Source organism: Ambystoma mexicanum, chromosome 6p (genome assembly GCF_040938575.1).
Source record: "Ambystoma mexicanum isolate Mex_15411 chromosome 6p, UKY_AmexF1_1, whole genome shotgun sequence".
NCBI lineage: Eukaryota > Metazoa > Chordata > Amphibia > Caudata > Ambystomatidae > Ambystoma > Ambystoma mexicanum.
In genome coordinates this window covers 1451531763-1451558994 of record NC_090935.1, presented here as the reverse complement: position 1 = coordinate 1451558994, position 27232 = coordinate 1451531763, and the positions used below count along the sequence as shown (strand labels likewise).

The 27232-nt window shown below is 45.9% G+C and overlaps 1 protein-coding gene across 2 annotated transcripts in view; it reads left to right on the top strand.

Moving 5' to 3' along the window:
• LOC138510510 (zinc finger protein 777-like) overlaps positions 1-27232 on the top strand; it is a 367312-nt gene that overhangs the window by 237052 nt on the left and 103028 nt on the right. For both annotated transcript variants that reach the window (XM_069626210.1, XM_069626209.1), the window contains exon 6: positions 23834-23944. In XM_069626210.1, the coding sequence (XP_069482311.1) occupies positions 23834-23944 (111 nt within the window). The remainder of the gene's footprint in view (positions 1-23833; positions 23945-27232) is intronic.

Sequence of the window (27232 nt, the reverse complement as noted above, 5' to 3'; positions counted from 1 at the left end):
TTAGCCACCTGTTGGCTGCACTTCCGAGCACCTGCACTTGCCACCCATTGGCTGCACTCTTTGTTGTTACCTTTGTCTTCTACACCTCCCCAAATCCCCCCACCCAGACTTCACCCCTCCCCTTGTACTTGGGGCGGTCTGAATGTCACAAGGTCTAGTAAAATCGTTGATTTTGTCCTTCCTCTGTTCCCCCCGCCTTGTCGCGCCTTGAAACATTTGTTTATAGACCCGTTATAAATGCCATATCGTATCTCATCACTGGACACCCCTAACACCCTGCCCTGCATGCAAGCCATCCAAAACACAGCAGCCAAAAATGTCCTCCACCCACCCAAACATTCACGCATCACTCCTGCTCTTGCCCAGCTCCACTGGCTCCCCTTTCACCAGAGGATTGCCTTCAAAGGACTCTGCATTGTATTCAAACCCATCCACCTCAAAACTCCCTTCTTACCTTCATGACAAACTCAAACCCATCACCCACCCAACACCAGACAAGCCAGCCAACACCTTCTGCACATCCCCCTCTGCAAACTCACATGCACACACAAACAAACATTTACCCACTGGGCACCCAGGGCATAGAACACCCTACCTCTCCAAATACGCACGGCATCCTTCATCACCACTGTCAGAAAGATCCTCAAAACATACCTGTGTCGCCACACATAAACCTGCCTTCCTCAACTGCTATCACTTGTCTATCCTAATCTTCCTATCCTTTTCCGGAAACATTTTTCAACTTCTTTTTTTTTTTCAACTCCCACCTTTTCAATATTTGAAACCTGTAAGGCGCTGCGAGACCCTCTGGCTAGAACTAGCACTAAACAAACATTCAAATAAATTAACTATATTTGGAATTTGGTAAAATTCTTAAGGGCTATGATTCCTTGATTCATATGTATATCCTATGATTCATATGTTATGAGATTTCAGAACTCAAGGTTTTGTTCTATTTATATGCGTTTTTTTTTTTATTGAATTTACTGGGTACTCTCCAGAAATGGGGCCCGATTCAAAATATTCCAAAAGTTGAAAGGTATTTCAGATTATGTAAGCTTCAGTCTGTGCCAGAAACCATTAAAACATCTTTTAATTAATTGTGCTTCTACTTATGAAATGCATGTTTCTTTATTTGGACAATTTGTCTGTTCTGAGGCGTCTTTGTCCGGGGGACATTTCTGGGCTAGACTTTTAAATGGAAATCAAACTTCATTAATTATAACTTTTATTCACTTTTTGGTTATTGTTAATTCTATTTTACGTGAACATTTTTATCATTCATAAATTGCTCCGTTTTAGCATTCACTACATGTACTGCTTAGTGCATTTTCAATGGTAATATTTCAATAACTAATTTGATGGCAACTAACTGTTTCGTGTTTTTTGTTCATCTTTTGGTGTATTAAGCGTAATGTATAACATTGGTATCTCTATTTTTAAAAGGAGTGTAAAAGTTTAAATAAACAAAGACACAAAAAAAATGTACTCTTCTAGTGTCCAGACTTCGTCATTCGAGTCCTCTGAGTCCCAGGCGATGCCAAATGTCAAACGTGAGCCACAGGTACCATAGCTGTTCATTATGGGCATCATAGGCCGTGCATCCGCTCAGCTAGGGAGTTGTCTTACATAGGAATTAATGGGAAAGAGACATCTGCTTCTGATTGGTCGAGCTGGCTAATGGTGCAGACGCTGTGCTTCCCCCTAATGTTAAGAATAGGCCCAATGTTAGCATAGGGCCAATGTTAAGTATGGGGCCCAATCCTGCAGCTGTAGCTTCATGTATAGGTATACTATCACAGTATGCAAGCTGTGCTGCCAAAACCTTGCAAGTTTGAAAGTGATGAAATGGGTCTGCAGGACTCCTTTGCCGTTTCTGGTGGTGACGTTTTGATGCTGCATGCAAGCAAGGCAACAGAAGACCCACCAGAAGGTGCTGGACCAAAGAAGATAAAAAGTGATGCTGGAGTATGGTTTTAGTTTCTGGTAGCTGATGTTCTATGTCTGGACAAATTCTAACTATGCAGAATCCCAACAACACATTAAAGACACTCGTAAAAAGTCTTTGCTTCTGTAACATTAGGCCTCAGGGGATATCAGTTATCAATGTATATAGTGTCTGCTGCCTTAACGTGTCCAGTCCATGCAGACTCAAGCAGCAAGGCTTTTTTGATGCACATCAGTTGGGTTTACAACCTGACTGTGCCCGCTGGGTTAGGAGAAGGATGCACCTGGTGTCTTGGGAAGTCCTTTGGCCGCAGACACTGATGGAGTTTCATCTTCACGCTGGTCTTGACAAGATGCAGCAGCAGGACTTCCTCACATGCCCCTTCTGTTTGGCATCTTCTCATGCTTCTGGACTCGCCATGTTGTTTAATGAGGGAAGGATGCAGACTCCCATTTTATTACAAAGAAAGGGACCCGCTTGTGAACTGGACAAGGGGGTGGTTTGATAGGACTTCTTCCCCTCTGCTGTGTGTACCGCACCCCTGTACCCTGCCTCGAAAGACCTTTTAATGGTGGTAACCAGCTACACTTAGCTACCCTCTACTCTCGCTCCACTGTCAAACACTCCTCTAACATCTGTCGGAGTCCCTGAAGACCTTGAACTTGACGCCCTCGCTCTTACGAGACGTGGTTCCATGCCAGCTCTGTCACTGCTTTTGACACTCTCCCTGAGGGCTACAACATCCTCTCCAAGCGCAGGGCCCTTATCTTCCCTGAGCGGGTCCCCAATACTATCGTACCCACTAAGTCCTCCCCCCCCCCCCACCTTTTGAATGTGTTGTCTGCAAGCTCTGCATCTCTCCTACCCTCTCGCTCACTCTTGCTACTATCTACAGGACTCCTGGCCCGATCACCTACTTCCTCTCGGAATGGGCTGACTTTGCCTCCTCTTCTGACCTCTACCTCTAAGCTTCTCCTCCTTGGGGATTCTTCTGATTCATCCATTCTACTCTTCCACAACCTCTGCAATTCTCTCTCCCTCACCATTTTTCCCTCTGGGCCAACCCACTCAGCCGGGCACATTTTGAATGTGCTCATCTCATCTGATATCTCTAACCCTCTCACCACTCCTCTCTCTTGGTACGACTACTCTCTCCTCTCCTCCTCCCACCTTAAGCTCCCATGGGCCCCCCTGTCTAGGCCTCTTTCTGCACTGCCAATCCCCTCCTCTGTCATTCAACCGATGAAGTGAGTATCAATTGCTGCTTTTGCCGCCTCCTTCATTCCTCCCCCCACTCCTACTATCCACTCCCACACTGACTCAGCCCTTTCTTATCTTCACCTCTCAATCTCCCACACCCTTGATATCCTTGTCCTGAGGATGTGCATGATACCAGCCTCCAAGTACAACAGTTGGTATGATTCCGATCTAGCCTCACTGAAAAGCAAATGCAAAGCTGCTTAACATAAGTGGTTGGCTTCTAGCACATCCTCTGACAAACTGGCCTGTCGCCTGCACCAAATGCAATACTGCCTTTCCATCCGCTCCAAGAAACGGACCCATATCTGATCCTGCATCACTGGGGCCTCAAACAACACGGCAGAACTTTTCAAAATCTGTAAGGAACTTGCCAATCCTGCTGCAGTCTCCACATCCCCTCTTCATTCTCAGGCCCTCTGCATGGCATTGGCCTCCCACTTCACAACTAAAACCCTAGACATCCTGTCCTCTCTCTCCTCTTCTTCTCTCACTACCCCTCTTGCTTGCAGTCCTCCAATGACCCCCTCCACCCTTTCCATCTTCTTCCCTCCTTCTTGCCCATAGCACCTGATGAGGTCACCAAGACAGCCTGCTCTATTCTCTTGCCAACAGGTGATCACCTGCTCTTCCAGATCTATCAAGGACAACATTGCGTCTTTCACTCCCTCCTTGGCTGAGTTCTCTAACCACTCTTTTGCCACTACAACCTTCCCCTCACCCCTCAAACACTCCCTTGTGCACCCCTCCTAAAGAAGCCATCTAAGGACACTTCCTGCCTGGCTAAGTATTGCCCTATCTCTACTACCGCCGTCTTCGGAAAACCCCTGGAGAAGTTGGTGACCTCCCAACTAATCCAACACACTGAATCTGTTGGTTGCCTCCATGACCACAAGTCTGGCTTCTGAGCACCCAAAGGCATGGAAACGCTCTTCTTAACACCCGTGATGACTTGCTCTCAAATCGTGACTCCCATACTTCTTCCGCCCTTATCCTCCTCAATCTGTCCTCTGCCTTTGACACAGTCAACCATCCCAGCCTCATAAAATGGCTGTGTGATACCCTGGGTATGACAGATCAGGCACTGGCTTGGCTGACGTCTTTTCTCTCGAATTGGCCCTACCAAGTGCAACTGGGCTCTTTCCTCTCCTCTACCTCACTCTCGACTTGTGGCATATCTTGGGGATCTATCTTCTCGCCGTGGCTTTTCAATATTTACTTTGCCCCTCTAGCCCAACTGATCACCCTCTTACCTCATTTCCACTGTTAGGCTGACACTTGGCTTTCCTTTAAGCTTTCCTCCTCTCCCTCCACTCTCATTCCTGATTGTCTGACTGCTATTCAGGCATGGTGCGCTGCCAATGATCTGTCTTAATGCCAGTAAGATTGAGTTTCTTCTCATTGGGACTCCTGTCCCCTGCTTCCCTCCTACACACTGGCCGCCCTTTTTGGGCCCCCTCCGCGCAGCTTTGCGTGAAGCTAAAAACCTGGGTGTCATCTTCGACTCCTCTCTCTCCTTCTCTCCTCATGTTGCGGACCTTGCCAAGAAGGCCAACTCTCAACTTCACCGCCTCAGAGGCATTCTCCCTTTCTCACCTTCCCCCAAAAATGCAATGTCTCCAGAGCTCTGGCTCTCTCAAGGCTTGATTACTGCAACATCCTCTTCCTTAATCTGCCTCTCTCCTCTCTTTGTCCTCTTCAACTAATCCTCTTCAACTATTCCAGAATAGGGAGGTAAGACTTATCCTTGGCCTTAAGCCCAGGGGCCGCATCTCTCCAGCCCTAAAATCTCTACACTGGTTCCCGGTGGTGGCAAGGATCAAATTCAAGACCCTTTGCATCATCACAAGGCCTTCTGGGACCAGGAAATTTGCTACATCCAACTCTCTCTCTAAACACCTCCCTGCTAGAGTCCTTCGGTCCTCTTGCTTGGTTTTGCCAAGCAGAGAGTGGGGGTAGATCTCTCTATAGTAGGTGCCTCCCTCTGGAATGGCCTCCCTGCCCCTCTCCGACTTGAGCTGGATCTCCTTAGGTTCCGTAAGCTTCTCAAGACATTACTTTTTGCCACATCTCTCCCCCTCCCCTGCTATTCTCCTGCTGCTGTGACTGGTCTGCCTTTGCTCCCTCATGAGTCGTACTTGCGTGAGGCCCCCCTCCCCCAATCAGTCTCCCCGCACCCCTTCCTGCCAGCACTTGCCCTTGGGCACCTGACCCTGACAAGCCTTCTGAGGCTGGTTCACCTTCTCCCCCTCTCCCCCCCGGCACTTAACACCCCTCCTTCTTTTCCCCCCTGTACTTGTCTTGTCCTCCTGGGCATCCTTTAACACTTGCCTAGCCCTGACCCCCCCGCCCCGAGCACTTCTCCTCCCTTCCCCCTCCATTTATTGATACTGCACTTGCACAATCCGAATGTCGCAAGGCCTAGTAGTACCGTTATTGTTGTTTTTCTTTCCCCTGTCACCCCACCCCCTGTCCTGTCTTGTGGCACCTAGAAACACTTTTTGATGTATAGACGCCATACAAATGTTCAATAAATAAATGAATCATTAAATGTTTTCAGAAGATTTTCAGTATGTGTTCAGGTGGATTTTCAGAATCGCCACTGTGGACAGATTCTGCGTGGCAAACCTATTCTGATGAACAGGACAAACATTAAGGTCTAGCCAAACTCTTTCTGGGTTGTGTATCTGAACAGCGATGCTTACACTTAGCAGGGTGTGAGAGTTGCAAATGTTTCAGTTAAGCACACATAGAGCACTCTTAACAATACAAGTTATGCAGAATGTGTAAATATACAGTTATTTATTTAGACCTTCGCCAAACTCTTAGAAATGAAAAACCACAAGAAAGTTGCACATTGGAACATACACTGCTTTTATATACACATGAACCATGGTTGCTCTGGTAAAAGTACTAACAATTCATTTTAATAATACAGTTGGAAGCAGTTTTCAGAATACTATGAATGTAGTAAAGTAAGTGAATACAAAATAGAACCAGATAAGTAACCAATAGTTAGAGAATTAGTATGCTGAACGTAAAGGAATTAGAAATACCATACAAAACCTGGAAAGCTCGAGTACTATTCTTAAAAAGTATGTGCCTCGCTACAAAAGAAGCTGACTAGTGCTGTAGAGTTACAGGTCCCAATATGTTTTTTAGGAGGCTATGGGTCTCTTTAGAAATTTGAACAAGTGTTGGCTTGAGTTAACAGGTAGTGTTTCAAAGTACAATATGAGCAGGAGTAAAGTTCTTAACAGACCCTCTCCTGGGGAGGATACCTGACCAGACCACCGCCGTTCAAGGCTAGTCAAGGGAGAGATAGGGCCAGGACTTTACATCCATAAAACCCTATGGAGACATTGATAGACAAAACATGCATGTTCATACACCTCCTGCTCTCCAATTCAATCGGGGACCAACGCAGGACTGCCTGAATTAGCAGAGCTTTCTGGATTCCTGCCTAGGTTCCGTTGCAGGATGTTCAGGTGTCTTGGAAGCAGGAATCACTTCGGGCATCAGGTTTTTGGATCTGGCTAGATCACAGTTCCGTGATCCAATTGATCGGTTCTGCACACTTGGACACACGGACTACTGGACCACTACTCCAGCAATGACCTTAGTGGACACGCTGGATGCGATGCAGGCGGCAAACAGCGATGGCCACTTGAAGAAAATACTCTGTGAGGAGAGGTTGAGGGGTGTCTCTGGGATTCTTCAAATCGCTTCCAGCATCCGCATCTTTGAGCAGAGGTTGGGACTGCTTGTTCCCTCCGGTCCAGGGTTTGAAGCACCAATAAATATCTTCAGGAGACCTACAGAGAGGTAGGGCTTCAACGGGCAAGTGAAGAAAGTGCTGCTAGCTTGCTTCCAATGATGAGGTCTGGCTCTTCAGCAGGCTGCTATTCTCCTTCTCTTGGTTTCCACAATGATCTATTGAATGGCTGCAGAGTGTCTCCCTTTTATCCAGCCCACCAATGGTAAGGATCTGCACCAGTCAAACTTGGCTGGGGCTGTCCAATCCTGGACATCCTCTGGCCAACCACTTCTTCTGACCAGTGTGATGAATCTTGTGGCATCATCACTAATCCCCAGCCTTAGAGCTCCTCCCATGTGGCCAGGAGAACGGCAGCTGCTACCTGATCCTGGCCCTCGGGGGGGCGGGGGAGGCGGTATCTTGAGGGCAGATCACATGAGAGAAGATGGCTGTCGAGAGATGTGGTCACGCCATCTGGAGGGACGCAGTATTCTTCCATTCATTCTGAAGATGACCGTATAATACCTAAATTCCTGATGGCATGTTGTCATTATACCATCCTCCCAATGGTAAAATCCTAAAGCCCCTTTTGCCAAACGCCCTAGGCAGGACACCATTCATGCGTCATATGTACACAATGCTCACGTAACATATCTTGCTAATGTTGGTTTTAATGTGAACAAACAATTCTTTGGACCTCAATTCCCATAAATCCTTTAGTGCTGGGACAAAGAAGAGGAGAAAGGAGTTAATGTGGACCAGAAGAACCAGCAATGTTGTTTGCAACTCTAATTAGCTGCTTGGGATATTTAACACTGGTGTGTCTTTCCATGGCAGTAGTGAAGCAGGAGAAGAGGGATGCAGAGTGAGCGCAGCAGGATTCCGACCTGAAAATGGACCTATGCGAAAGAACAGTGTGGAGGAGAGAAGGACCATTTGCCGACCAGCTGGCAAGGTCACGGGGAAACCTAGCAGTTTCACTGACGCACGTCAGAGAAGCTGCTAACAGAGCCACAGGGGGATTTGAAAGGCGGGGAATGCTTTCTAAAGGCCTGGACAGCGCTGCAGCACGAGTCGAACATGCCAGCCAAGAACGGTGAGTCTGCCCAAAACAGTGGGAGCCCCGGGGCGTGCCGACCAGTGTTTAAATTGGGTACTTTTTCTAAGCATCAAGTTAATGAAAGGGAAAGATTGAATTCACATGAGTCCGCTTATGTGCAATGTCAATATGAAGAACCCTGGAGTAAATGCTGTGATGAACCAATGAACTGTAATGGAACAATTGCAAGGAAAGAATTTTACAGATCTCTGTATATGACAAGACCATAGTGGGAAGATTGGAACAAGCATTGCCACAAGCCAATGAATGCTAACAATGAAGGAAGCTATTAAAACATAAACAAGCCTCCATAAAATGGAATGGCAATGTGGCAGAAGTTGGACCAAGTGATAACTGAAGTTAATATAGTATAACCAGTGAAGAGCACAACTGGGTTATACTTAAGGAAAGATAAAGAGAAAACAGAAAGATCATGGGAAGACCTGGTGGGAAGAGTGCACCAGGCAGTGAGCCTTTGGGGAGAGAAAATACATAGGAGGAGATACCTTGCAGGGGGAGTACACCAGGGTATCTTCAACGCCCAGAGGGGAATTCCTGGCAGGGGCGTATACCAGGTAATCCATGTAGAGTTGATGAACAGAGGAGATATTTTGAGCAGGGTTCCTGGCAGGAGAATGTGAATTGTTTGAAGAACAAGACATTGGAGAAGTGGATTCTGGCAGGAAAATATACCAGAAAAACCTTCTTTAATAAACTGTTGATTAGAAGAGACATTTGCATCATTCTTACAAGGCAATTCTACAATTCTCAGGGAATTGTTCTACGGGAAAGACAATCTTCGCATCATCCCAAAGAGTGTTGAAAACATCAGTTCTTAAGGCCAAGAGACATTTGCCATCCTTACAACCCTCATTGTTTGGTAAAGAAATGTTCTTTATCATCTTATTGAAGTTGTGTGTGAGAAACATTTCTACTTCACTTAAAGAACTGTTGTTTGAATTGAACTGTTTCATCTTTCTACCTGGATTGACTTCAGGGGAAGAGAACCATCCCCTGGATACATGGATTGTTTTTGTTGAATTTCTATTTGTATGGTTTTTGCTCACTGTTTATTGAATTCAAAACCGAGACATTTTCCTTGCACTTTTTGTTGTTAATTTTTAGTGTGAGGGTCAGATGGGTTTTGGACACAAGGACAGTTTGCCTTGTTTAATTTAATAAAATGTCTAATCGTGAGAACATTACTACCTTGTGTCCGTCTCGCATTTCTGACCCCTCACACCAGCAACAGATATACTCTGGCTTCGATGTGGACTGGGATCAGATAGGCCGAACTCCCACATCCGGGCACACGCACACTCAGACCAATGCTGGAACTTTACAGAGGAAAGGCTTACAGATATGGAAAATCCTACCCCAGCAGGGCATGAAAAGGTCCAACTTCAAGATGGCAAAAGGACAGGCGAAGTCTTGTGGCACAGTAATTTTAGAATATATGGTACTGTAAAAGGCACTATGCGCTAAGATGTAAAAGGCACAAGACTATACAAAAGGAAACACTAAAAAAGTATCTGCTGCCACCAGCCCATCCTGGGCACATAGTGCAATTAACCACAAAGTTACCAAAAACAAAGTTCTAGGCACAAAGTGTGTCTGTCTGTCTTTCAGAGAAGGTGATGTGTGCAGGGAAAAATAAACAGAGAATGTTACAATGTGAACAGAATTCTCCTGCACTGATAGCGATAGGGACTGATCAGTGCTCCCAAAACAGATTAGCTTAGCAAGGTAAGTGAAGCAAAAAAGGCTTCACTTACCTCCAAAAGTCAGGAAAGGGTCCAGAAAATAGCAAAAGGGTATCTCATTGATGTTGATTGAGGGAAAGCAGCAACATTTCTTTTTTTAACAGTATGTCTATTTGGGCCAGTGCATATTTGACATGTGTTGAGACGAACATCTAGGAATTTAACATGTTGGTTCATTTTAAGAGCCTATGTGACTGGTATAGTCAGAAGGTAATCCTAGTTATTTCTTTGCTTAAACCCTTTTTATTAGGTATTTGCAGGACAAGTAATGAACAGCTTACACGCCCCAACATCCTAGAACGTAGGCCGGGCATAAATAATAGTGGTCCATACCCAAAAGCCCTCCTCCCTCCAAAAAGAAACTTCCCCTGTACTCTCACTCAAAGGTTGAGTGCCCACCCCCACCCCAAAATAATAATAATGATAATACACACATGTTGCAAGCTTTAATAGCATTCCGTACATAAATGGAGTCCATTCTGCTGAAATTAGTGAATCGCGTCCCTTTTACCAAAGCCTTTTAGCAGGTATTGTGGAGGCTGCCACTGTTTATGATGATTGTTCTTGCCTGGTACAGGTCATATTGACTGACGGGCAGACATTCAGGGGCCCCTCGCATATTTAATTCATCGTGGTAGATGTATGTGTCTAACAGAGCTCTGCAGTGGTTTGCCTGTTTATTCTTACCCTGCCGTCTAAAGACGGAGCATTTCATCAAGCTATATTTAGTAATCATGGCTAGACTGGCATGTTTGGTGGGGGCCTTTTCTGTTTTCCAATGTGTGATTAGGAAGTTATGGGATGAGAAAAGGATTATGTGTATCAGTATGCCAGTTTTCTCCATTTGTTTGGACCTCGGGCCTGGTCAATTGTGGTATCGGGAGCTTGGGTGACCAGTTTGTGAATCTTTTTCCAGTTTGTCTTGATCTTTGGGCATGTCCAAAGGATATGGCCCATTGTGCCTAGTTCACCAAATTGTCTCCAGCAAGTGGGTGATTGTACGATACCCATCGAGTAGTTTGCTGGGGGTGTAATATATCTTTGGACCAGTTTGTATTGTATTTCCCTGTTGTGGATGTTGTGTGATGTTGCTGTAATATTTTCAAAAAAAATCATAGATGTCGCCTATGTCTATTGGGAGGTTTAAGTCGTTGGACCATTGTGTTGCGAGTATTAGTTTGCGTTTGCTATTGTTTGGGGTACAGATGGTGTAGAATGAGCGCAGTCGCGGGAACTCCGAGGGATTATGTTCCATTTGCAGTTCTCCCGTAGGTGGATTTTTCTGTAGGGTCTGTCTGGTCGTATTAGATCTGATCACCTAAAGTGTAGTGTAATATCGTAACCACTCTGTGTTTTGTAGTCGTAGTATTTGGCTAGCTTCTTGGAACCCCATGGTTAGGTCTCCTTCATATAGGTCCAACACTCTGTCAGGCCGGAGGGAGTCTTGATTTTTGTGTAATGCGTGGTTTATGCCAATTGAGAGGATAGCCTATATGGTGATACTGGCTGGAGCCGCCCAGACGTCCAAGCCCAATTGTTCTCTCATCCAATGCCATTGCGTCAGCGCTAGGCCTACCAGTGGGTGTGAACTAATATGTTTAGGTAGTTTGTTCATTGGAATGGCCAAGATTTCTGCCGGGGAGTATGGTGCTAGTAGGGCGAGTTCCGTGGACCTCCAGATAGATGTATCCGATGTGTTTGGCCCAGCAAATTTGGGTCGAGTGATTGTAAGTTTGCCAAGCTGGTACCGATAGTCCTCAATTGTTTTTGGAGGCCTGTAGACTTTTAAGCGGAATTCTTGCCTTTTTACCCCTCTGAATACATTTGATCAGTTGTGTGTCTAGGTCTCTGTACATTTGTTGCGACAGGGCGCAGGGTAGCATCATTGCCAACTATGAGAGTTTGCGTAGGGAGTTAATTTTAAAGGCATTAATGCGGCCTACCAGGGACAGTGGGAGTGTATTCCATCTAATGAGGTCGGATTTGATCTTTGACAGAGTTGGTGGATAGTTCAAGTCTGCGATTTCGTGGACGGATGGGGCGATGAGGATGCCAAGATATTTGATAGTTTAGCTGGAGGCTAAAGGGGGCTACCCCACCCAGGTCCCAAGGTATGTCGGGCTGAGTGGAAGAACCTCCGATTTTGGCCCTTTGGCTTTATATCTTGTCATAGGCCTGTATTCGTGAAGAAGTTGACGCAGGCGTGGGAGTGATACCGCAGGCCTGCTATCATCTACCAAGAGATTGTCTTTATAGAGGGTTACTCTGTGTTCCTCTGCCCCTCTCATCCCACCTGTCCAATCTGGGTCTGGGTCAGTGCAGAATTTCTCGGCTAGCAGTTTGATTGAGAGTGCATACAGGAGGGGGGATTGATTGATATTTTATTTCTATCGCGCTCGTACACAAGTGTTTCAGAGCGCGACAAGGCAAGGGAGGGGAACAGGGGAGAACAAAACAGCGATCTTACTAGGCCCAGTGACATTGAGTACGTGCAAGTGCATGGAAGGGGGGAGAGGTGGAAAGTGCGAAGCAGAGGAGAAACGGATAAATAACAATAAATAAATAATAAAGGCAACAAACAGTGGTAATGCAGACAGCAATTTGCAAGTGCTAGGTTTAAGGCAGCAGACAGGGTAGGTCTGATAAGTACATGAAGAAAAAGGGCGGGCTTTATGGGTACAGATACAGACCCCAGTGCAAGGGGTGGCCTGGAGGCAGTGCGGGAGGGTGATAGGATGAGCAGGTACCTGGGCCCAAAAGACAGAGGGTGGCCAGGTGCACGGTGCCAAGAGAGAACAGATCAGCAGGGGAGAGTGGGAGTGAAGGCAGAAGAAAAGAGGAAGGTCTTGAGGTGCTTCCGGAACCGGAAATGTTTCTCCTCAAGTTTTAGAGTGGCAGGGAGACTGTTCCAGAGGGAGGCCCCAGCCGAAGACAGAGATCTACCCCCAGCTCGTTTCTTAGAAAAACGACTGACCCTGAGTGAGTTGGAGGTAGAGGAGCGAAGAGCTCGAGAGGGGAGGTATTTGTGGAGGGATAGCTGAAGGTATTTTGGACCCAGGCCCCAGAAAGCCTTGTGGACAATGCAGAGGGTTTTGAATTTAATCCTTGCATCCACTGAGAGCCAGTGAAGATATTTCAGAGCTGGAGAGATACGATCCCAGGGCTTGAAGCCAAGGACAAGTATTGCAGTCCTGTTCTGGATTAGTTGCAGAGGGCGAACAGTAGAGGCAGATAGATTTAGAAAGAGGCTGTTACAATAGTCCACGCTAGAGAGAACCAGAGCTTGAGATACCATGAGCTTTTGGGGGAAGGAGAGGAAAGGCAGAGTACCTCCGAAGAGGTGCAGTCGGAAATTTGACTTTTTAGAGACCTCAGAGATGTGGGCGGAGAAGGAAAGGGTGGAGTCAAAGATGACCCTGAGGTTTAGCCTCGCAGGTGGGGGTAGGAGGAGGGCCAAGGGAGGCCGGCCAGAGAGTGAGGGGAAAGGATGGTGAAGGTGTGCCGATGAGGAGGATCTCTGTCTTGCTGGCATTCAGACAAAGATCATTGGCGGCACACCAATCTGGAATGGCAGTTAGGCAATCAGAGATGAGAGAGGGAGAGGAGGTGGCAGAGGGCAGCCTGAAAATGAGTTGAGTGTCGTCAGCGTAGCACTGGAAATTTGAGCAGAAAATGGCAATGCAGTGGGCGAGAGTTGCCAGGTATTGGTTGAAAAGCCAGGGTGAGAGGTTAGACCCCTGGGGAACACCACAGGTAGAGAGGAAGATAGATGAAAGGAAGGACCCAAATTGGACCTGGGAGGGTCGATCTGAGAGGAAAGAGGTCAGCCAGGCCAGAGCCTGATCAGTGATACCCAAGTTTTCACGGAGACGGTTGAGCAGGATGGTATGGTTGACCGTGTCAAAGGCAGAAGAGAGATCGAGGAGGGTGAGGACAGAGGGAATGTTAGAGTCAAGGTTGGTGAGCAGATCTTCACGGATGTTTAGGAGAGCAGTTTCCGTGCTTCTGGCAGCTCTGAAGCCAGACTGGTGGTCATGGAGACAGCCAACAGAATTGGAATGAAGGTTAAGCTGAGAGATGGCCAACTTTTCCAGGAGTTTGCCAAGAAAGGGAGTAATGGAAATTGGGTGATAGTTAGCTGGACAAGCAGGATCAGCTGTGGGTTTCTTGAGAAGAGGATGCACAAAGGAGTGCTTCAGAGGGGAGGGGAAGGATCCAGAGGCAAAGGAGTGGTTTCAAAAATCAGCAAGTGCCGGAGCGAGGGTGTCAATGTGGTCCTTGATGGTTTTAGAGGAACAGGGGTGAACCTGTTTTGAAGAGGCTTTCATAGATCGGACTTGTCTAGCAACCTCATCAGGGGTGAAAAGAGGAAAGGACGAGAAGGATAGTGGGAGGGTGGCTAAAGGAGGGTCAGCAAGCATAGATGGAGAGGGAAGAGGAGGAGTGTGGGTGGAGAGGGTGGACAGGATGTCCTGGGTTTTTTAAATGAAGGGAGAGGCAAGGGCATTGCAAAGAGCCTGGGAGGCAACAGGAGGGGTAGAGGCTGCAGCAGGGTTGGCCAACTCTTTGCAGATTTTAAAGAGTTCGGCCGAGTTGTTAGATGCCGCAGAGACACGAGCTTGAATGTGGACTCTCTTCTTGGTGAGGACAGAGAGTCGGTATTGCCTTTGTAGCAGGCAACAGGCCAGTTTGTCAGAGGATGAACAGGAAGTCCTCCATTTCCTCTCAGCTGCCCTACACTTACGTTTAAGTGTAGCTAGGTCAGAGTCATACCAGGAATTGCACTTGGCTTTGATCTTCAAACGGATCCTCATGACGGGGGCAAGAGCATCAAGCGTATCAGAAATTGAAGAGTAGAGCAGAGACAGGGCTGTATCAGGATGAGAGACAGCCAAAGGTGGAGGGAGGGAGAGAAAGTGGCGGCAAAAGCCTCAACTGACACACGCTTCATGGGCCGGATGTCCGAGAAGGTAGGTGGCAGTGTTGGGGTAGGCTTGGCTTGGGGGGGAAGAGAGGGAGAGATGAGATGAGAGGAGGGAGTGATTGCTCCAGGAGAGAGGAGTGGTCAGAGGGATGGAGAGGGGGAGGTCAGAGGAGGTCAAGACATTGAGTGTGTGCCCTGGAGAGTGAGTCGGGCCAAAGGGAAGGATGGGTAGGGAGAGGGAGTCGCAGAGGTCATGGAAGAGTACAGAGGAGGAGCAAGGAGAGTCTAAATGTATATTTAGGTCACCGAGGAGGAGGAGTTGAGTGGTAGAGGCCAGGAGGGAGGAGGAGAGGTCTGCCCACTCAGAGAGAAATGAGGTGATTTGACCAGGAGGCCGGTAGATGGTAACCACAGTAAGAGAATGGGTAGGCGAGAGAGAAAGCCTACAGACAAGGCATTCAAAAGAGAAGTAGGTCTGAGTGGGAATGATAGAGGCAGGAATCCACTCAGGAAAGATCAGGGCTACCCCCCCTCACCCCCCGCCCCACCGACCGGGAGGATGTGGGTGCTGAGAGGATCTTGTAGCCATCAGGGAGGAGAGTGTCAAAGCTCGTAACAGAGCTGGCTGTGAGCCATGTCTCAGTAAGACCAAGGACATCAAGGTCTAGTTATTCAAGGAGGTGGCAGATGTCAGAGGAGTGTTTGACAGCAGAGCGAGAGTTGAGAGTGGCAATATGAAGAAGGTTGCCAGCCTTAAAGACCTTCCAGGGAGGGGTACAGATCAGAGGTACGCCCTGTGGAGGAGAAAGAGCCCTAGGAGGGGCAGAGGAGGAGGAGGAGGGAGAGGGCAAGGTAGCCAAGGGGATGAGAGGAGGGGACAGCAGGAGATGAGAGGCAATTGATGAGGCGAGGGAAGCGCCTATCAAAGAGGAGATTGGCCTGAGGGCCTTGGACCATGACAGTGCCATTTAGGTAGACATTAATGATGACTTTAGAGGAGTCGAAGGAAGCCATGAGAACTTCCCAGCGAGTGCCACCATTAATGGGAGAGGAGGAGATAGGGCAGAGCACAGAGACCATATGAGGAGTCCATAGATCTGCCGAAGGAACGACAAAGAGGATGGTCGGTAAGGATCTGTCTGGCGGAAGCATTGGAGTAGGTGTCAGCGATAGGAAGACCAGGATTAGAGGCCAAGATATCCTTTTTGAACTTCTTCCTACCAGACTTAGTGAGAAGGGAAGGATAGTCAATGGAGAAGCAGTTGGAGAAGATAGTAGAAACAGAAAGCGCCATTGGGGTGGAAGTAAGGAGAGGATGGAGATACTCGGGGGGCTAAGGCAGGTAGGTGTGAGACAAGAGAGTGGTGAGGTCACTGGGCTGGCAAGTTACAGAGAAGAAACCGTATACAAGCAAAATACAGAGAATTTCGCACCGGGCAGCAAGATATGACTTTTAAGAGCAAAGCAAAAACAGCAAGATTTGACTTTTTAGCACAAAGCAGAAACAGCAAGATTTGACTTTTTCAATCTTGGAATCGGATGTTGGCAAAGGGTTTAGGAAGCACTGCGCAGCAAGATGACAACATGGGAGCAACAAGCAGAAAGAACAATGATAGTCAAATGCAGTAGAAGTGAGTCCATAAGGAGGGAACTAACCCATAGTTCTGGAGGTGGCAAAGTCAAGGCAGTCCGGATTTCTTAGAGGAGAGAGGTGGCCGCATCATTGTGGTTAAGGTGCAGGGAGGACCCCAATTAGCGTTCTGGAAGCAGACAGGGAGCAGACAGGGGCCTTGGAAGTGGGTATTTGCTGAGAGGGCCGGCTGAAGCCTGCCGGTCCCTGATTGGATGGAAGAAAACACCCAGCAACCAATGGGAGTGCAGCACATGGAGAGGTGATTCAGCACAGCCTGTCTACACAACAAAGAAAACCACGGCGGCCATCTTGGAAGGGCCAAAAACAGTCAAATAAGCAGCAATAGGAGGAAAAAACAAGTGCTTTCAAAATAGCAACGCAGCTCCAGGTTTTAAAAAGCTCAAAAAATGGCTGAACGATGACAATGCCAAATAAAACAGTCCTTTCCAACAATATTATGCAAATGTCCTCTATTTTTATTTTTCTTATTTTTTTTTTCTTCACATTTTGATTTTTCAGGTTCAATAATTCCACAGGAGGTGTGGTAATGCACATATAGTGCACCTACCTAATAGAATGGTCAGCAACCAGACACAAACTCCACATGTGCAGGAGAACAACAGATGGCCAGGAGGGTGGAAACAGGACCTCACCCCCAGGAGAGGGGACAGCCTTGCCTGGTACCCAAGTATAGATTGAATGGCTTTGAGACGGTCCTATTAGTGATCACTGAGGCTGTAGGGTTTGTGTATAATAATCGTATGAACCCTTGGACCGTTGCTGGGAAGCCGTAAACTGTCAGTGCCCGGAACATAAAGACCCATCGGACTTTGCCAAACGCTTTCTCAAGAGTCGATTGTTAGTATTATTTTGTCTGGGTCTTCCCGTCCGGTAAGTACGTGTAGTAGGCGTCTCTCGTTGGTTGAGTGACGACCGATGATAAACCCGGTCTGATCTCCATGGATAGGTTGGGGAAGAAGTTTCTCTATTCTGTGTGCTAGGCATTTGGCCAATATTTTTGTGTCCGAGTTTATCAGCGAGATCGGTCGGTATGACCCGCAATCTTCTGGGTCGCAACGCTTCTTGTGGAAGACAATTATATTGGCCACAATTTTGGTAAGTGACCACTGATTAGTGCCTCTGCGAAATACTGTTTCGAGCAGCGGGGCAAGGCGATCCACCATTGCTCTGTATAGGTCTATAGACAGGCATCCGGTCTGGACGCCTTCCCTGCTGTTAGGGATCCTATGGCTTGTGTTATCTCTGAGGCTGTAGTTGGTGTCTCTAGTTCAATGTATTTTTTTAGTTTAATTTTTTTTGTATATCGTTGATCATATGTAATCGAAGATTGGTGAGAAACGTGTCTATTCAGTCTGGTGCTATTGGGTCTGTGGGGACGTATAATTTGCCATAACACTCTGCAAAGCGTTTATTTAAATCCTTTTTGTACGTTAGTAGAGCCCCAGTGCGATCTCGGATGCCGGTTATATGTTGCAAGGCTTGACTGGTGCGGAGGTCAAGTGCCATCAAGTGGAGGGCCCTGTCAGCATCTTGGTAGTAGGCCTGCGACCAGCTAGTAAAATTTTGCACATGTTGAGTAGAGATTTGTTTAAGCTCTGCTATTAGGCTACTGAGTTGAGCGTATATGTTGGGATTCTGTATGTGCTATGTCAACACTAATCTGGGTTTCTCGTTCCCTCCATCCCTCAGTTTGTGGGCCCATCTAGAAATACATTGCCCTCGGAGGAAGGCTTTATAGGCGTCCCAGCAGGTGCTGGGGGAGTATCCTTGGATCAGATTGGTCTGCCAAAATAGGTCTGTCTCTTCGCTGAGGTGTTCCAGAAAATCTGGGTATGTCAGTGCTCTTAGGTTTAGGAGCCACAGTGGTCTTTCGGATGGGGTTCCCAAGAGATTGATGTGAAGGAGTACTGGTGCATGGCCCGACACCATCGTGGGGAGTATTATGCATTGTTTTATATGTGGTAGGGCAGTCACAGGGGTCAGCCAATAGTCTAGTCTGGAATAGGACTTATGGCAATTAGAGTAGAATGTATAGTCATGACGTTCTGGATGGAGGGTTCGCCATGCGTCCACTAGGCCAAGTTCAGACATGAGGGTTAGTAAGGTTGTGCGTTTGTGCAGGGTCTGGGTTTGGGATAGAAGTGTACCTTGTCTGTCTAGTGTCGAGTCCATTATCATGTTCCAGTCACCACCTATGACGGTAAGACTCCACATATATTGTGGGCAGTTTGTAAATGCGTGCATGAACAAGGAGGGTGTGTCTGTGGTTGGAGCGTAGATGTTTAGGAGCGTCAGAGGTTGTTGCCGGACAAGGCCATGGAGCAGTACAGATCTCCCTTCTTTATCTGGAGTGTGTGGCATGGGATGCTTTTGTGGAATGAGATCAAATCCCCCTTTTTGCCTCGATGCGGAGAGTGAGCTGCTGACCCAATCCATCCGGTAATCATAGTTATTTGTCCCAAAGTCTGTTAACAGGAACACTGAATGGGTATTGTATAGGAAGAACCAATTGGTTCATTCGCCATTTGGTGCAGTATTTAGGTATTTTTGCAAGACCTTCCCCATTGGCAATCTTCTTCATCTGGAGGATACTTGGTTGTCCTCTGTTTACTAGGTAACTGAGAGGCCACTTCTGCTCTAACCAAGATACTCTGAGGAGCCACTTAGACTTGGAGACATGAGGACTAGCACAGATTCGTTGGTCAACAAGTGATGGGCAGTGGCTTATTTGATCCATAGGGACATACGCTCGCTGAATGTAGCCTTGTAGAAATGATTGGAATCCTTTTAGCATTATTCCCACAAGCTCATTAGGTTCTTTACAGTCTGGAAACAGATGGTGTCATGATTTGTGCCAACATTGGCTGAGAGATCCTGGAAGACCAGGACTTTCTCCAATAATGACAATTTCATTTAGTACATCCAAAGTCAGAGTTTTTGTGCTTTGTAGTACTCCTACGCCAGATTGACAGTCATCCAGGGGAATGTTTCTCTAGTATGCAGTGGAATAGCCTCTTTGAAATGCTAGTTTGGTCATAGTACCACGAGGTCATAGCACCACAAGGTCAGGTAAATGGCAGGCATGCACTATAAAAGTCCCATGTAACATACTGAACTGAGTAGTTAAGTTGTAAATCTCTTGACCTTTTGAGAGGTTCTGCTCCCACCAGCAAGAAGCTGACATTACTAAAGTTAATTTGTCTGCACCCTGAGGCCCCCTTGTTTAGTCACCCTTGTTTAGCCAGAGCCATCAGCCCCTCCCTCTGCCTGTGAGGAAATGGCAGAAGTGATTTGAACTAATCACCAGCTGGTTCCAAGCATTGATGTTCCATGCTTTCAACCTGCAGGCTCTGTCAAGGATAACAGAGTGGCCTGACAGTCCGCTTGTAGATTGTGTCTCTTGAGGGGACTCTGACAATGTTCTCTAGCCTGCTTGGGGGTGACTCAGGAGTTAAGTCTCATATCCCTCAGTGTTTCTGGGACCAGAGTTGCTATGGGGAGGTGTGGATCCTTGCTCCCACCCCATAGATTGGCGATGTGCTGGCAGAGTTTCGTCACGTTGGTAAGGCTGCATTACTTACCCTTTAGAAGTGCCATTTCAAATGTATGCCATAGAGTCTGCAAGCCCTTTCAGACACGGTCTGCTGTGTCAGACCCATTTCTATAATCGGGCAGGATGTATGAAGCAGGACATACAAAGTTAATGCTCACTGCATTTGCAGTGAGGATCAGCGTACTGATGCAGATTGTACACAATGTTCACTTCTACTGTGGCAAATGGAGAGTTTGACATGGAGGAGACCGTGGAAGTGCCAGCTGTATGCATTAAACCCATCATCTGTACTCCGCCGCACATACGCAACTCTGAAAAAACAAAATATGGCAGACTGGCCTTTTAGAGGCTTGGTTCACATGGGAGAGTAAAAAATGGAGGTGGTTTGGTTAGCAGAGGTCCAAGCAGTTAGGAAGCAGCAGACTTGAAGAAGCTGGAGTTGTAGAGACCTGTAGGTCCAGGAGGAGATGGATTTGCAGAAAATGCTACAGGTGCAGGGGTAATCGGAACAGCAGAGAGCACTAAAGTTACAGGAGGATGGAGAGGTGCAGAGAGCGGGAGATGTAGGCCGAATGGTGTGAGCAGAGCGAGCTGGAGGATGGGGAGGTGCAGGATGATATGGCGAAGCAGAGAAGGTGGAAGCTGCAAAAGGAAGTTGAGGTTTAAGGAGCAGTAGGAGGGGAGAGACCAGAGGTTTGATGTGGTGACGATCAAGTGTGGGAGAACGCAAATTGGGTTTAAAGAGGTGAACATAAAGGAGGGGGTGGAAGCAGAAGAGATAGAAGAACGTAAACACTAAGGAGTAGGAGGTAAAGATAGAGGGGTTTGAGAAGACAGATTTGTGGAGGTAGACGAGAGAGCGAAAGCAGGAGAGCTCATTTTTAAGAAAATAAGAGATTGCAAAGAGACACGAACTACAGCTAGAGGAGGGGTAAAGATGGAGGAAACCAGGGGTGACAATGGTGTGACATCCTATGTAGGTGTAAGGAAATTGATAGCTAGAGAGTAAGACAACAGAAGATTGTCTAGAAGGAGTGAGGCAGGAACAAGCATGTGACAGAATGTTTAGGGAGTTGGGCGACCGTTCTAGGGACATCACTGCGGTCCAGTGTTTTTCCCCAAGACACAGTGAGCTAAGGCTCGACAAGCTGGGAGGTGAAAGGGGCTTGGAATGCTGTAGACTCGAACTCCCAAATCAACAAGCTGAGCCAAAGCCCATCTTGCACCTCAAGTACCTCTTGGCATTCCTAATCATAGGGAGACACTGTGGAATATGTTTATTGAGAACCTCAGACTACATCAATAGTGCCTATGATACCTCAGCAGGCTCCCACAGTAGTGGCCTAGTCGGAAAGGCCATTCACCCAGCAAGAATTTTCTTCAGGTTATGGTTTGGTCCCCAGAAAATGTAACACCGGGGAAGAGACCCAGAGAGTGACTTTTGATATTGAAGAATTTTACTGAGAGAATTCAAGGCATAAAATAAGCAGTGTCGCATAGCAATTTGCTATGCAATTTTGTAGATTTGTTAATTAAATTGACACTTGTTTGTTTATTGATTTGTAACGCGCACCAGACCGGAGGTATCGGGGCGCACAATGCAGGATGATACAAGAATACTTTCAATATTGTAGCAAAGTTAGCTATTTAAGTTAACCTGTTCAATAAAAACACTGCTCATCCTGAATTCCTCTCAGGCTCTCAAGGCTCTCGCCAACCTCTTCTCTGTGACTGCAAGTTCAAAGGGGCTAATGGAGATAGAGTGCGATAGTAATCATCTCCTTCACTCTTACTTGCCAAAAGCCTGTGTAGGCGAGCTAGGCAAGATTCTTTCTCTTTTTCAAACAATTGAAAACCAGAAGTAATCTGGATGATGCTTTTATTAAGCCAACTATATCCTATTTGGAAAAGATATATTCTCTTTTGCAAAGACCAGTATGTGTAATTTTATTAAAAACAATCATGCAATTCCATAACAATTTAAGTTGCTGTATAATGCAGAACTACAGTATTGCTTCTGTAAAACACTGCTTTGTATCCATATGTTAGGTTAAGATTTAATTTAGTGTATCTAAATCCAATAGTGCAAACTAGATTTTTTGTTGTTGTTGGTGAAGATGCATCACATTGATGAGTGACCACTTTTGAAAATGTATATGATCACACAGCCAACTGCTTATAATTTTAATGGCAAATCTAGTTCTGTGACCTGACCCGCTGGTTGCATTTATCTGTGCAACTGGTGCTCAACGAATGAGCAGTTTTATACCAGTTACCCTGAAAGTCAGATGGCAGCAAACTACAATATTCCACCTAGTTTGACCAGTTCTCTTTCTGCTACACCTACTACTCTGCTTAGTCTCTTACTTTCTTTCCTCTTACATGATGAATACACAAGTCTAACTAGATGTTTACGCAAAAAGATTATCAATAGTTCCATCCAGACTGTACATCTCCTGCAATACCACACACTGTAGTTGTCTCCAGAGCTCACTTTGCTCTCTGATTATGATTGCATTATATATTGGCATCTGCGGGAGAGAGCTAGCTGAACTGTTTTCAGAGCCTTTTTTATCAAATCTTTTTATTTATTTGTTTCATTTATGTAGCTAACCTTTTACATTTTACAGACACTCAGCCAGAGCTTGCAAAGTCTGCTCACCAACTCGCATAGTGCAGTAGATTTTATGAAGGGCGAGTACCATTTTCAGGGTGTGTTGGAAGCTTTTATGTAACAATAACTTCTTTTGCAGTAAATGTCAAGAGGTTTCACTGTGCATAGCTGACTTCTGGGTGGCATAAAGTGTGTTTGTGGTGACATGTACCATTTTACAGAAAGCGCATTTGCATGTTTTGTCACCCGTTGCTTTGGGCCAAGTGCATTTCTTGTAGGTCGGGTATGTAAACTAAATTATTTAACCTGCAGGTCTAGTGGAATTTTGAAGAATTTGCAAGGCCTATTCGTCTCACTAATATCTTACTTCAGGTACAGAAAAATGCTGTATTGATGCTCATTTGATGATGTGGATCCAAATAACCTCTGGTGACATTAAAAATATTAGTAAAACATTGCTAATCTAATGGGTGTGTTGGCTAATCAAGAACAATTTTACTTGGCAAACTCTGCTAATCAATTTTAGAAAATGCCTTGAATTGTTTTTTGATCATTTGACACTGCATTCCGAAACACCTTTTGAGCAAAGAGACTTGCCAAAGCATCCCGATGGATACTGTTCCTGAGGGATGGGCTTCACCAGGTTCCAGGAAGTCTTACACAAACTTGCCAACAACCAGAAATATCCAGGAGAGGAATCCCGGCAGAGAGTTTCTGTTTTGGCAATTGTCACCCTGACCCAAAAGACTTGCTCACTTTTAAAATAGAATGCTGTCAAGTCCATCAGCAACATGTTGCGAGATGGGTTAGGAAGAGGTTTTCATAAGGTTCACTGTGACCCCTGAATAAAGTCCTTGTCGTTTAGCACTATTTCACATGTCTGGTTAAACGTCTGGCTGGCTATGTTAGCATAGTGATGCATTGTGAAAGTCTGTGCAGAAGTTCATTCACACAGAGGATGCAGTGTGCCAGTTAGTGTGAAACCAGATGTTGCCCTGTATGATTTGAGGCTTGGATTTTTGGGTACTAGGAAGGAGTAGATGTCGGGGCAAAGTGGAGCTTTTGTAACAATGTTGGAACCAAAGGGCAATTGTGATGAACCTTGTGGGAGATGCAGAGCATGTTGCTAGGTGGTGTTTGAAGGCTTGGAGTTGAGTAGAGAATTTGGTGTGAAGGAAATTGAGTCTTGGAAGATGTGATAGAACTGTATAAATGTTGATGAACTGCTGTCTGAATATGTAAATATGTACATTTTGCCAAATAGGATTTCAGCCTCCCAATGCAGACGTTAGTTGGAGGAAGGAGAGTGATTCCAGCACATTCTTAATGGCTCATCCTGGTGCTAAAAGAAAACGGAGCGCCATTCCCGGCTCCGGTAAGTTGCAAAGGCTTCCTTTCATTGGTTACGTTTTTAACAGACATTGACCTTTTCTATTTTTCTTCCTCCAATTCTTTTTGTTCACTTTAATTTCAATGTATTCATGTCTATTGTTTTAAACAAAACTGTTAGATTTTCATTTTTATGTGAAATCCCCTTTACATCCCAGTCCCCCAGCACTTTGAGTGGGAACCTTTTTCCACAATTGCTCATTCTTTTACCCTATCCTTGGGATCCTTTTTATATTTCTTTTTATACCTTTTTCTTGGAGTCATGATTTCCTCCAAATTCTATGGCATCTGTCTTTGACTTTTGCAGCACACAGCACTCTCCGTGCAGTGTTGCTGGGAGCCCTTTGGCTTCCCTTTTTAATTTCTGTTATTTCCCTATGGGAACACATGTTCCCAAGGGCAGGGGGATATTTAGTATCCTTCCTTTTCTATTGTGAGATCAGCAGACCCCACCTTATGTGGAGTGCTAAGGGGCTAAACTGTATCCCCATTCTCACTGCTCCTGTAACTTTTTGGTTACAGTGACAAGCTAATCTGAATGGCTGGTGGCCGTGGTTTTATCCTACCTATTTTTGTGCAATGTCTACTCCCAGGCTTTACTCACAGCCGTGGTAGTGCACAGAAGGGTCTCACCCATGACCCAAAGTGGTAACAGTGTTCTTCTTTTGCCAATTCAAGATGGTTTGTCCTTTCTTGATCCTTCTTCTGCTGTGCATGGTGGGGGAAGTCCTGGTTTGACTTTTATCTTCGGCAGGATGCCTTTGTGAAGGCTGCCAAGGCAGCAGTGTGTCTGTGAGGACAGATAACAGGGGACGACTTTGAAACTCTGCTGTTCTCTGTCTTCTGCTGTGCCTGCCTGGAACCAGTTCCAAATGGGAGGCTTGCTGTTCTGAAAGGACAGCCACCACCCACAGCTTGAATGGTGCATAAATGCCGATCGGCTGGCTTCCTGCATAAGAGGCATGGATCATGAGGCTGAAGACAAGCTAACCACTGGAACTGAAGAATCTACGAAGAAGAAGAGGAGAGATTCCTGCAGCCACTTCCAGACGACCGGAGATGCCTTCTTAAGTAATCACTGCTGTCCGACCTCCTTCTTCCAAGAGTCAGAGTCCTGAAAACTCCTGGACTCTCTCCCTTAGACTGGTAGGTCCAATCAGTCTCTAGACAACCTGCATATTCGAGCCATCCGTCGACAAGCTGGGACCTTCACTGGTTTGCCAACCGCTAGTACCATGGGACCTTTGGGCATTGTGCAGTGCATCGCCTTCCGAAGCTCAAATCCTCCCGACAAACAATGATGGACTCCTTCCGGACCTCCAGAGGCAAGCTTCCACTCCTGGAAGTCCCCTGACCAGAGTGAAGAACCGGAGAAAGAGAGACAAATCGACCTGGCGGTAACAGTTCTTCACTGGTGTTTTGAAAAGGGTGCTAACATCACACCACGAAGAATCATTTGCCTGGAGCCTCTTAACTCGATTGCTGCTGTGAGATCCATTCCAGTGCCCCTTCTTTCGTGTGCCTCACCAAGAATCTGGTGACCAGGTCTGCTACATCGCAGACGCATCATGCAGCATCCTCTTCTTTACTTCTAAGGTACTGTGAGACTCTTGGTTGAGCTTACCTAGAGTTGCTTTGCTGCTCCTGTGTTGCTTGAGTGCAAATATGTGCGTTTTGGAGTTGGCCCAGGTCTAATGCCTCAGTGCCTTCAGGGAGCCTTCCCCGAGATCTCTGAACCTTTTCCCCAAAAAGGGTCGTTACTTACTTGCTACTGAAGACTTCCTCTGGAACATTTGGACTTTCTACAGCTTGTGCCTTGCTTGTTTGATCCTCCAATCTGACCCCGAGACACTCATAACTAGAAGGGGATGGACTCCTAAAGCCTCTGTGAAATTGTCAGTATTTACCTGCTTTATGTTGGTCTTGTTTCATTCATTTTTCCAGAAGCAGTTATAACAAAAGCATTTTTACTTTTTGAATTGCATCTTGACATTCTCAAAGTATTACACAATTGCTTTACTTACTGTAAATATTGCATTGGTTTTTCCAAGTTACCTATTGTGTGTTATGGTACTTACTTTTCTGAAGAATCACCTTTACCCTAGTGTATATATAAAATAAACCCTTATTGTTATATAACTTGTTGTTTTTTGGCCTATTTTGTACCTCCTTAAAGCCCTTCCTTCCTCCCCCCTAGGATAAGCCTGGCTGCTCAGCCATTGCTACCAATAAAACTTTTGCGATTCAGGTCTATACCAAGAGGAGCCCTGTGTCCCAAGTGTGAGTGTTGTAAAGTCCTACTTAAGGTGGACTATTGTAAAACTCCCTGACGAAAACCATACCATCACAATTGCCATTTTCAACTTGTGCAAAGCTAACGGTACAGCATAATAAAACAAAGTTCCATTTACAAAGTCATCATCCACAACATTTCGGTGTGCATAATAAGTTTTTAAAACAAAACTACCGATTGAAAACAATATTAAACATTTTTTAAAAAATATCTATAAAGTTAAAGACCCCTTTAATCCAGTATGAGTATGCATCCTCTACTGTGTTACAATTTTCCGCAAATCAGATTGGGTTAACAAGAATTGTTTTTTCAAGGAGTTCACCAACTAATATCTGGACACGTCTGGCTAAATAGCAAACATGTCCATGCTGCCATAACTTAGTGAGGTGGCTCTAGTTTCAATCTAATTAGTTCATTGCTCTTGTGATGTTTCGATTTCAAGCTTCTCACAAAAAGAACGTCGTTATTTTGCTTGATTTATAACCATAGTTATTTTATTTTTTAGTTGGTAAATATGCAATATTGCAGATCACCTGCGCAGGACACAATGCTTTGTTTAACAAGATTCTGATGGGCCAGCCCAGAGCCCCATCTATTAAACCAGATTCCCGGATAACGACCACAATACAGTTTTGGGTTATCCACCACCAGGTCGTGATTTGTGGTGACCCATAACCGTGATCTTTCCTTTATCATTAATGGTGTGCGTTTACATGGATAGAAAGCTGAAGCCAATCATATGTATTTCTATCAGTACAGTGTCATCTGAATAGTTCAAGGAGAGGGTGGGTACCTGTAGGCTTGCATATTTGCCACTCTTTATACAAGTTTATGCTGCGTCTTTTCTGCAGATCCTGCAGTCTTCTGACAAACTATTTTAATAAATCTGTATAAGATAATTAGCATTGCTTTTAATGTTGGTCTATAAAGAACACTGTATTCACCTACACTGATAATGTTATTTTTTTGTAATACAAATTG